The 12,018-nt window shown below is 54.4% G+C and overlaps 1 protein-coding gene across 1 annotated transcript; it reads right to left on the reverse strand.

Moving 5' to 3' along the window:
- Positions 1-360: 360 nt before the first annotated feature.
- Positions 361-11,739, reverse strand: NPTX2 (neuronal pentraxin 2; the record flags this gene model as incomplete). Its single annotated transcript, XM_080831072.1, has 5 exons — positions 361-1,819; positions 2,657-2,836; positions 4,598-4,842; positions 9,437-9,653; positions 11,314-11,739. The coding sequence occupies 5 exons, from the start codon at positions 11,737-11,739 to the stop codon at positions 1,592-1,594; spliced, it is 1,296 nt and encodes a 431-aa protein (XP_080687198.1). The 3' UTR covers positions 361-1,591.
- Positions 11,740-12,018: the final 279 nt, after the last annotated feature.

The following is a 12,018-nucleotide window of genomic DNA, read 5'->3' on the forward strand; positions in this document are numbered from 1 at the left end:
CTATAAATCGGGATTCACTTTCAGGGGCTTGTTAGGAGGAGTGAATGAGATGTATGTAGAATACAAAGTAGGTGGCCAACAGGTGTCAGGTCTGGGATAGGGAGGTGAGGGTCATCGAGGTAAGTTTGATTCCTGGTTGAGAAGACAGGGGCCGGCTGAAGACCAGGAGGCTGGCCAGAGCTTGTGGGACATCCGAAGTCCGGGCCTGGCATTGAGGAGGGAAGGGCTCAGCCCTGCACCACGCCCCTCTCCCTCCAAGCACATCAGTGCCCCGGGTCCGCCAGACACGGGCCCCAGACCTAAGGACTGTGGCAAAGCCCCACCCCCTACCCTCAGCCCCAAACATGGAGCAAACAGATACGGAGGCATCTTCCAGTGCACTTTAATCAAAATTCCATCATCAGAAGAGTTCTTGTAGCATACAATGTTAGGATGGGCATGTCAACTTGGTCCTACAAATGGAATTTCCACATATTTGCACTTCAAACATGTATGAAAAATAAAATATATAATATTTAGCTTTATAAATTTCCCCACTTCATCACTTTGTCCTTAAAATAAATTACTACCGCTGTCCAATAAATTAAGCAACCTGGAGTTACGAAGCAAATGTCAGCCAAATGACTCCCATTTCCTGAAAAAGTTCTGGGGGAAATACTTGAGACAGTCAAATGCTTACAGGAATCGACATGAATTAAAACTAGCACATTCCTCACAGTGGGGCGAGACATTAAAAATGGAAGGCTGCTAATGGCTGTTCTTCTCTGTTGGGAAAAAATAAATCCCCCCTGACCATACCGAATGGTTGGGGAAGCTGCAGCTGAACTTTTGGCACCGGTGGAGAAAAGAGGCTTTTCAAAGAAGCCATTCCCAGCGATGATTCCATCAAAGCATCGGTCTGAGGGAGAGGTGACAGAGGGGGAGGGACAGCTGCCACAGCCCTTCTCCAGAACTCCCTTCTGTGTTCCTGCTCCCAGCCCCCTCTGGAGGCCCAGACGCCCCCTCCATCTTGGAGAAGGCAGGGCGTGGTCCAGGCCGCCTGCGCCACTCCTTGAGCTGAAGAGTTCCTCACAGCCTAGTAAAGAACACTAAGAGAACGGCCCTTCTGTGGGCGGCGGGGGCTGCTTTGCCACGTGCTCAAGGGACAGCAGGGTATACTCTATACACAAGGGACACAGATTTTCCAGCAGGAGGGCCACACAGCCTTTGAAGGAGACAGACAGAAAGGGAACACGAGACATCGAGCATCCAAGAGGGCGGACAAGGCTGCGGTGTGCTAGCAATGACAGGGGCTCTGCAAGGAGCCTCAAGGGCCTTCAGCCCCCCACCCCCAGCAGGAAGTCAGAGATCTCCCCACCTGCAAGTTCAGGGCTAACTCCCCCCTCAAAACAACATAATCTTGGTAAGGAACAAAGAATCCAGTGACAAGGGCCGCTACAGAACCTCGGCCTTCGAGATTCCCTGGGAATGAGCTTTGGGGGCCCCGGCCCATTCTGGCAGGGGCTTTGTACACAGTTTAACTGGGGGAGGAGGTGGCCTTGCACTTCTGACAGGAACAGCCCAGCCCTGGCCTAGACAGAGCCGGAGGCAGCTACAAGTCAAGGAGACGTTCCTCACAGGTCTCCACAGGCCACTTAGAAGCCCCTCCAAACACATCGACGTTGTTGTCCACCCAGGGTATGATGTTGCCGGGCATGTTCGTGGAGCAGTTGGCAATGTTGATAATTTCTTGTGCACGGAGGACGCGGTCCCATATGTTGAACTGGCTGAGCTCCCCCACGAATGCCTGCGTGGCATCGAACCTGCCCCCAACGGTGTCCTGGGGAGGGGGGAACAGAACCCCATCAGTGCAGGTTCAAAAAGTGGACAGGTCTGCTAATTCTCCTGGACAGTGAATGGCCTCTGGGAAGGGATGCCACTGTGGGAGGGAGATGGGGAGAGACTGGGGCATTTTCCCAACTCCCTCCAACTCTGGCTACACCTCAGGACCCCTGACTCCTTCACATCCTGGGGCTCCACGACACGGTGCCCCAGGCTAGAGTGGAAAGACATTTTGTCCAAATTCCCAAAGCTAGCACTAGCTCCCGGTCTCCAGACTCCCAGCCTCTCCCAGGGAAGTGAGGGGAAGGATGGGCCCTCAGCAAACCTCAAGCACAGGCTGAAACATCAACTCTTACCTGCCCAGGAGCAGACAAGCAATGTACATTTCCCTTCTCCCACCGGGTGAGTTTCTTGAGGGCAGCTTCTGAAATCACCTTCCCACCCCCATCTCCCCCAGGGTGCTGAGCACCCACAGACATGCCCTGAGTCCCCTAAAACACTGAGCCAGCAGCTCCTGGAAGATGTCATATCAGTCCTTGGCATCCTGAATCGATGCTGTGCCTGGCAGTGGCTTAACGCCTGGAAAGAACCTGAAGTCACTCCATGACAGCATGACCCCAGGGACACTCCTGTTCACCTGGGTTGGACTCCATTTTGGAATCTTTCTGAACCCACCACACCAGCCTCAGGCCATAGACAGCACGGGGCACTGTCACATCTCAGTGGCTGGGTCTGGCAGGCAGACAGCTGGCCAGGGGGCCCAGGGGCAACCTTCAAGTGTAGCCTTGTGCCGCTCGGCTGGCAGCGTGCTCCCATCTTGCACCCCTGCACTCACCTGTTCCTGCCCGAGGATCAGCACACCCCCTGGCTTGATGGGGTGCCAGGGGGCTAGGTTCTCCCCAGTGCCGAGTTTCTCCCCATCCTGGAAAGCTTCCCACATGCCGTCCCGTGTCGTCCAGGTGATACAGATATGGTGCCACTTGCCGTCACTGACAAACAGGGGCAGCTGTGCAACCTGTGGACAGCAACGTGCAGGTGAGGCACCCCCTCAGGGTTTCCAGAAGTCTGACCTGCAGACGGACTGGAGGTCCTACTGCTCCCATCATGCAGGGTCCCTGCTGGTCTCCCCTTCTCTGCTTTTTGGGTGACATGGGCAACTCCGCCCTTCAGGAAGCCTTGGGGAGGGGACACTGTGTGACACAGATACCTAAAAGGAAAGGGGCAGGTAACCTGGGTACAAGCCTCTGACCCCAGGGTGGCCCAGCTTTCAAGGGGACACCTCTGGTCCGAGTTCTGCTGAGGGTCCAGGATGCTGTCCAGACTGAACAGATGTGAGGTGAAGGACAAGCCCCCCTCCCTGCTGTGCTGAGTCTGAATGCCTCCTGCCAGAGGGCCTGAAGGGAAGTCAGGGTCCTACTGGGCCAGCCTCTTTGGAAAACAGAACAGGTGTCTACACTCTAGACAGAGGCTCACGACTATCTATCATGACGCTTGTGGAGTGTGTGTGTGTGTGTGTGTGTGTACTCCTGTGCAGTTAAAAAAAAAAAAAGGCCTACAATTACGTGGGAGTGTGTACTGGGGGTGCACACAGGGACCCCCATATGGAACCGGAGGAAGGGCACTTCTGACCCACATCGTCTGCGCGCAGTCCCGTGAGCACTATAGCCCAGCCCAACCAGGTGCCATCCTGTTGTTACTGCTGGTATCCTAGCAACCCGCTGCTTCCTCCCAGGAATTGGCTGTTTATGTGCCACCTAACCCAAGAGGAAAACAAGGTTCTGGCCCTGCTGTGTCCAAGGGTGTTATTTAGAACAATTAATCCCTGGCTCAGGGACATGGTCACCACTAGGAGGAGCCCAGTGAGGAGATTCCACGGCATCTCCCACTTCAACTCCACCCAAGATGGTTCAGTAACGTCAGAGGAAGGGGCCAGGGCAGAGGCAGCAGGGAGCTGGAGCAGCCATTCCAACGCTCAGCTCCAGCAAGGACGTCAGGACACATTTTCTTTGGCTATGCTGAGTCTGACTTCAGAATGGAAGTTTAAGTGGGGCTCCTGGAGGTCCTGCAGATGCCCAGAGCAGAGGTCTTGAGAAGACCACGCTTCTGAATGCTGAAACCAGCCAGTCTATTAAAAAAGGATATTTACTCTGGAAAAGGAAGGCTACAGAGATAGAGGACAGATCAGTGGTTGTCATGGGCTGGGGTAGGGGGTAGGAGCTGACCACAAAGGGGAATGAGATTTGGTGGGGGGGGAAGAGGGGAGAAATGAAACATTTCCATATTTTAATTGTGGTAATCACACAAGTGCATGCATTTTCAAAGCTGGTAGGACTGTTCACTAAAAACTATAAGTTTTACTGTAACTTGTACCTCAGTAGACCACCCCAAAAAGATACACTGAAAAAATTTCCTACACAGAGAGACACACACAGACCCCTTCCCCTAATCAGTATGGTCCCGGGGAGTAGCCCTGAGTGATTGGTCCAAGGGCCTGTGACCATTCAGGATGGCCCAAGAGACCCCAGCTCTATTCCTCCCACAGCACCTGGCCTGGACCCTGCACTGCTTCTAGGCCAGACTCACAGCTTGGATCTCCACCAGCCATGGCTGCCTGCCCCTGCCCCCTACCCAGCCAGCTGGGTCACCAGAGCGGGACTGAGTTGGTGCAGAGCTGTCCCCACTGTGAGGAGGACAGCCCCGCAGCCAGCTGTCAGAAGCCACACAGGCTGACCATTGCTGCCATGATGGGGGCGGGTGGCATCCAAGCAGGCCTCACCTTGTCGTTGATGAGCAGCTCAATGGGGTTGTTGCCCCACTCTATCAGCACGATCTCGTTGGCCTGCCCGGGCACCGCGTAAGAGAACGGTGTGCCGATGCCCGGCAAGGCGCTGGATCGCAGCCACAGGCAGATGGTGAAGGCGTACAGTTCAGGCAGTGTTTTCTTGATCTTGCCATACAGGTAGTTTGTGCGCAGGGGGAGGGACACTTTGAACGCGTCGGGAGACTTGAACGCACTGTTGCCTGGGGGGTGGAGAAGAGGCCATGGTGTGTTAGCCTACTCCCCGCCAGTGCAGCCCAGAGCCACGGCTCACCTGGACCCCAACTTCCCCCAGGTTGGCCCTTCAAGCAACAGAGCACCTGCTACCTGGGAGCCACGGTTCAGAGTGCTAGCAGCCCAGAAGTAAACAAGAGTTTTGCTCTTGAGAGCTTGAAGAAGCGGATAAGGACAAGTTGAATTTAATTTTCTAGTTAAATTAAGCCAGAAAACCCTTCTTCAGCTCTTTCCTTAAAATCCTAGCCCCTTTAGTTCCTTGAGCAAGGGCGGGGTTGGGCTTAGAGGCAGAAAGTCCTTAACAGGGACCTGGACACTTGATAGATAGACAATCGTCAAGCCAATAAGTCCCTGTCACTTCTCACCCTGAAGAATCACTGCCCCCCAAGCAAAGGAGTCCACATGGGCGCCTGGACACTACAGCTTAACTCAGAAGTGGCTTTTTGGACTAAATCCCTCACATGAACCACTTTGCTCATGATTTACCTTTTCTTCTTCAAGAGAAGATTGTGTCTGTTGACCATTTCCTGCGGTTTGGAGCCCGTCAGAGACAGAGAAGTACAGAGGTGCCCCTCCCCGCTGAGGTGAGCACCCATAGCCAGAGTCTTGAGGCCTTGGGGCCCGCCTGGGACTGAAGAGAAGCCCCTGACTGTCCTCATGTAAATGGTGCTTCCAAAATCTTTGAAAGCCACGAGTACGCTTAACTGGGTCTAAGTAATCTCTAGTAGTTCTGACTTAAGCTCCAAATTAGCAATAAAAATAAACACACAGAAGGCAAGTCCCCGTCTCGAGTTATCACAGATGCCGAAGTTTGCTGGGTACAACCCAGTTCTGTGAGTGGTCATGGCAGCAGCTTCCCTCTCAGCTGGGGACTGGATGCTTCTGGCAAAGGAGCCTAAACACCCTTCGCTCATTCAACAAGTATTTACTAGGCATCCACAAGGGGCCGGAGGGACTCCATCACCATGAGAAACAGGCAGGCTCTCTGGACCCAGAACCAATGGAACCAGACCGCCTGTGCCTCATGTGAGTGCATGAATCAGTCCCTTCTATGGAACAGAGGCCACAACAGATGAGCCTTTCTGCACTGCGATCCCTCAGTGTCATTTGCTTTCGTAGTCAGGAACATGTGAGAGAAGACCTTTGGTGCCGTGGTTCACCCCCACCCAAGGAAGACCTGCAAAGAAAAGCAACATGGCCCAGCATCACCCTTTCAACCTCTGGAACAGGCAGCAGAGAAAGGCTAGCCTCTGGGCTTTATGGGTACTGTTTACTTGAATCTGCTGCTTGTGGACTCTTGTCTGGTCCATCCTGAGCTCCCAGTCTGCGAGTCACTGAATACCTAGCAAGGGCTGGGAAGGCTTGGTCATGTGGGGAAGCCGAGGGGGGCCAGGCCACGCACAGGCGAAGCAAAACTGAGACTAGGAAACCCCACCCCCAATTCTGTGGATTGTGCAGTTGAGGCACCGAGGTTTGGAGAAGTGAGGGGACTTAAACCCAGGTCACACAGCTAATGAAGGACAGAGTAGGAAGCAGAAGTCCCTCTCTCAACTACGTGCAGCCACTAGTTCTTAATCTGCAAATGGCCGTGTTCTTCACGAAGGCATGATTAGCTAATAAAGAGAAATGGCTTCTATCCTTGCAGGTGGGCAGGCCTGCTGATTTAATAAGGCTCAGTGTCGGTAATATCGTTAGCTAGGTGACAACAGATAGGTTTAATTAGACCTGGGAGAGCCAAGGGGCAGAGGAGGGGCCCACACCCGGAAAGCTGGTGCCCTCTTATTTATATCAAACAGCTTGGAGGTTTAAAGGAAACTTCGTTAAAACCAATTAAGGCATTAAAAGGCCTGACCGATAAATCAGAGGCTGCAGGTGGCAGACAAGTGAAAATGGGGGGCAGCTGGGGCCAAAGAAAGACAGATTCTGTCTTCTCAGTGGCAACGTTTACTTCAACTCCAAGGTGGGCTGTCCCTGGCCGGCTGGCCCAGAACCTGGAGGCTCCTGCAGACGAGCAGATTCCACGACAGAGAAAACGAGCATGTGTGGGCTCAGGCAGCGCAAGCCTCTGCATGGAGCATCGGATTCTCACCTCTGGGCTCTCAGGAGCCTCCGACCCAGTGGGGCTGGAGCCCACACGCCACTCCAGGCTGCAGCCTCTGGGCATCTTGTCTTCTGGGGTCACCACCAAGTTCAACCCCAGCTCTGCAACCTGCTGGACCCGTGAATGCACAAATCACTTGGTTCTCTGACTCAGTCCCTCATCTATAACTAATACCTACCTCACACAAGTGGTTGCAAGGGTTACGGAAGACACAGAAATGTGGAAGTCACAGCCTGGTGTCTGGCTCTGAACAGGCCCATAATGGGCAGGAGCTGATGGACTGAGGGCCAGAGTCCCCAAAGCCCTCTACTTTGCATATGCTTGAGGTCCATCTCCTCTGAGCTCAGCAGGATATTTTGAGGAACAGAATGTATTTTCCACTCTTTGTTTATTTAGGGGCTGGGAGTTTATATATTCCTTTATTCTCATCACAAATAGGACAGATAAAAACTCAGAAGATAAATTTTTTGGCAGATGATCACTTTCCTCAAAGATTCATTCCAGAGCTGGGGGGAGCATACAGAAGGATTCTAGAGTTCTCGTGGTGGGTCAGTAACCGGTCCTGGGGGCTCTACAATAAGGCCAATCAAGGGCCCTGCTCTGTAGAGCTCAGTGCTAGCTAGAACATGAACCTCCTTTCTGTGCCAGATGAGTTCTGAGGGCTTCCCATAAAACCTAGGTATCAAGAGTGTGGATGCTGCAATCTGACTGGGGATGGGAGGGATAGTCATACAGTGCCAGCTGCCGGGTGGTCAAAGCCATGTTGCCGCTGCTGCTTACCAGCCAGTGACACAGTCCCACTCAGTCCCCTCTCCCCAAATGATACACCTCTGGCCGAAAGTTCAGGGCATTTTTCTCATCTGTGTAATGGGTATAAGTCAAGTCTTCTCTCACAGGGGTGATGTGCTCAGCATACACTAACACGGCAGGCTTCTATTAACCTACATCCTTGTAGCAATTGAGCCACTGAGCCAGGCAAGGTATACAGCCAGCAAGGTCTCTGGCGGAGCTCTCTTTTTGTTCTACAGCTACCCCCTTCAAGATACTAAGTGACTTTGGTGTACCTGCATGTTGCCAGGTTTCACTGTGGGTGAGGCTGGGGAAAGGGAAGGCAAGCCACCCTCACCTTGGACCTGATGCTGCCTTTCTGTCCTCCTGTCGGCAAGAAAGGCTGCAGCCGCAGCTGCTCTGCCTTTAGGGAAGGCTCTTGAGACCTACGGAGTTTTCTGAGGTCACCTGGCAGAGGTGAGGCAGAGAGGACATTCTTTCAGAAACTCAAGAATCCAAGTCTAACAGGCAAGTCACCCATCCCTTTCTGAGAAGTATAAGGAAGAAAGAAAGCAGGAAAGTGATGAAGGAGACCTGTGACTTCTGGGGAGCTGCTGTAATAAAATGGAACAGACACACCATCCCCTTGATCATCTGGCCCTCCCTTGCCAGAGTCACTAAAGGCACAGCTGAACCTTCTCCTGTCAGTTCATGAAATCGAGTAATGAGAAACTGCCTTTGTCAGGCTGGTGCATCTGAGAAGATTACAATTTCATATCCACTACCAACAAACTTACACTTCACTCCCAGGCCACCAGGCAGTTTGGGGGTTGATAATGCAGCCTGAATTACATAGGGCCCTCAATCCCTTCCCTTCCTCTGCCCCATGGGAGAAACTCACGCACCCCAGTGTGAGCAGAGGAGAGAAAGAGAATCCTCTGAAGGTCTGGTTAGGAAGTGACTGAAATGTCCACATGGTAGGAGGACAGGGTTGGGTTGTTTGTCCACGCTGGTCCTGAGGGCACTGGCTTTCCCACGGATAACAGGGGGCGGGGGAAGGGGGGGCTAATTCCTGAGAGGACCATCCTCAATCACGCTACTACTGTTTGCTCAAACAGCTGCGAGTTATCTCCATGTAGGGTCAGTCACTGCAGACACCCTGGGGGTCACTGCCTGGGATGGAAAGCAGGCCACTCCCAGCAGCAATAGGCCCCTTCAGTCTCCACCAGGTCAGAAGATGTATCAACAAGGCCGTCAAGCTGGGCAACTGTCAGGCAGAAACCCTACACCCCTGTGCACCACGGGAGATGCCTCAAGTTGAAAAAGCAACACTTCATTTGAGAAACAGAGAAGAGAAAGCAGAGACCTGCTGGGATGGTAGAGAATGCTGTGGTTTTTTGCACGTAGGACAGGTAGATTCAGAGATGACCCAAGAGCAGCCTCAGAGCCAACCCCAGCAAACAGGAGCAGAGGCCGGTGCTAACAGTCAGCAAGCAGGGGTCATGACTCTCTCAAGGGCCCTAGTGGCCTGTCTGTAAATGGGTGGCTGTGGGGCCAGCCCCCCTCTGCCTGCTCTGCCTTACTGAGCCCGGCTTCCCTTACACTGCAGCCAAACACCAAGACAACGGGGTGGGGGTGGGGGGCTGAGAGGGACGTCAGCCAGAGGGCGACAGAGAAGCTAGTCAAGAACTCACCTCGCTCCAGCTCAGTCACCCTCTGCAGCAGAGCATTCAGGGCATTCTCTGTCTTCTGCCTGTGAGCAGAGGTCTCATTGTGGAGCAGGGACTTCTCGTCCTCCAGCTCTGCCACCTTGCGCAGCAGCTGCCTCTCCAGCTCCCCCAGTCGCCGCTGGAGCACCTCTCGAAAGTCGCTGGGCAGCATTGCATTGGACACATTCACTCGGAGCTGGTGCTTTTAGATAGGGAGAGGGACATATGAGGGAGAAGTATTAAGGCCATTTAAAGAGAAATTGTGAAATGTAGCTCTAAAAGCCCAACCACACAGGGAGAAGCTTCCAAAACAGGAGTATTAAATCGTGCCAATGGCACGAAGGGGGGCACTTCACTGACGCTTTTTTCTTTTTTGTATGGAAAGGATTTCAAAGTCAAACAAGAATTACCGTGCTGCAATCTTTGAAACTTACGAATTTCATTTTCCTCTCTCAGAAAGCTATTTTCCATGTCTTGCTAAAACTCAAAATTTTAATCACTATCTACCATCCTTGGGTAAAAACCACAACACAGTGAAGATTAAAAAAAAAAAAAAAGTTAACCAAATGGTACTCAAAGCAGATGAGCCTTCATCTAGAAGTGGAAACAGCCCCCAAGTCCCAATATGGCACAAAGGTGAATAATTATGCTTGCAGAGATGTTACTGGAAAATGAGAGACCTAAAATGTGACAGTTCTGAATTCCAGGAATTTTTGCTTTGAATGCTGTTACTAAATCCTCATTTCCTATGCCTTCTCCTCCTCTACCATCATGCTGGCTCTGGAGGCAGTCTGCCACTGGCTAGCCATGAATCCTTGGCAAGCTATGTACCCCCTTTCTAAGCATTCCAAATTGTAAAATGCAGCTAAGAGGATCTGCCTCAAAAGACTGTTGGAAGGGTTAAAATTAGATAATACGCCTGATATATATTTAGTAAACTAGAAATGTTAGCTGCTATTAATCATACCGAGTCAAGAGATATACAGATGCTGGAAATACTGTATTTAGCCATCATGCCACAGGAAATCCTCAAATAATTTTGCAATAATTACCACCTGTAATTGAAACCTAGTTCTGCTAATGAGCATTCTGGTAAACGTTTTTAACAGAAACGTTCTACACTTTTTAAATAGGGTTCAAAAGGAAAGATGGAAGTTAAATGAGGATTTCTCTCGCAAAGTTCCAAACTGCATACACCTTCCAAGAGAGAAACGTAAGAAGGTCCCTTCCCCCAAAACAGCCTGGAAGGGCACCTTAGAACGGGCGCAATTCGCGGACAGAGCATCTTTGAAGTTAAAACCAGGTTTCCTCCGAGGCGCCAACCGGCGTGTAGCCCGGGACCCGCCCGCGCTCGCCTCCCCGCCGCGACCCTGGGGTCTCCTCCGCCCGCTCTGGTCCAGCCCGGCCTGATTTATAAAAGGAAACACGGGACGCCCGGGACAGCTGACCGCACTCGGCAGCCGCAAGTCACCCGGCACAGCCTCTGCGAGCGCGTGCGGCCCCGGGGGTCTCGGACATTTACAAGAGAGAAGAGGCCGTCCGGGTCCGCTCCACCGGATCCCGGGAAGTGACTGGCCACAAGGCGGGCAGTCCCGGTGCGGAGCGCGGGGTGGGGGGGGGCGGTTAACCCTTTCCTTCCGGCAAAAAGCGGGGAGTGGGGGGGTGGCGGGGTGGGGGACGCGAGCCCCGCAGGTAAGTTCGCGAACCCGACAGAGAACCAACCCCCTCCTCCGACCCCAAGCCCAGCTTGCTGTGTCCCGCACTGTCTGGCGGGCAGAACCACGCGCCCCACCACCGCCTCGCGCCCTCGGATCCTTCCCACCCCTCAGGAACACCCCCCACCCAGCCCCGCGCTCCGCTACCTCGAGGCTCTCCAGGCGGTCCTTGAGGGTCTGCAGCGACCGGCTGAGCTGCTCCACGACGTGGCCGGGGTCCCGCGGCAGATCGCCCATAGTGTCCTTGCCTGTGGCTGCCGGGCCCTGCGCCTTGCCGCCCGCCAGCCCCTCGCAGCGCGCCAGCTTGCCCGTGAGCTCGCGGATGGCCTCGCGCTGCGCGCCCAGCGTCTCCTTCTGCTGCACGACGGTCTCGCGCAGCTGCAGCACCGCGGCCCGCAGCTCCTCCTCGGGGCTCAGCGCGCCGCCCTGCATGGGCATCGCGGGCAACGGGCAGCCGGCGCGCGCCGCCTCCGGGGGCAGCGCCGTGCACACGAAGCGGCTGCCGGGCGCCGGGCCGTCTTGGGCGCCGGCGGCCACGGCGAGCGCCACGCCGGCGGCCAGCAGCGCCAGCATCCCGTAGCCGCAGCGCTCACTCCAGCATCAGCCGGCGGGCGGGCGCCGTCGGGGCGCGCGGCGGAGGCGCCTCCGCTGCGGGCTGAGGCCGGGCGCGCCGCTCGAGGGCAGCTGGTGCGCGGGAGCTAACGGAACTGCCTGCCTCACACAGCCCGCTGTCTCCGCTCCGCGTAGCGCTCTGGTCCGACCGGGTCCGCGCGCCCTTTCTTAAGCTGGGGGTGGGGGGGCCGGCGCGTGGGGCGCAGCGCCGCGAGCTCTGATTGGCCCGGCTGGGCGCGC

Source organism: Martes martes (genome assembly GCF_963455335.1).
Source record: "Martes martes genome assembly, chromosome: 18".
Classification (NCBI taxonomy): domain Eukaryota; kingdom Metazoa; phylum Chordata; class Mammalia; order Carnivora; family Mustelidae; genus Martes; species Martes martes.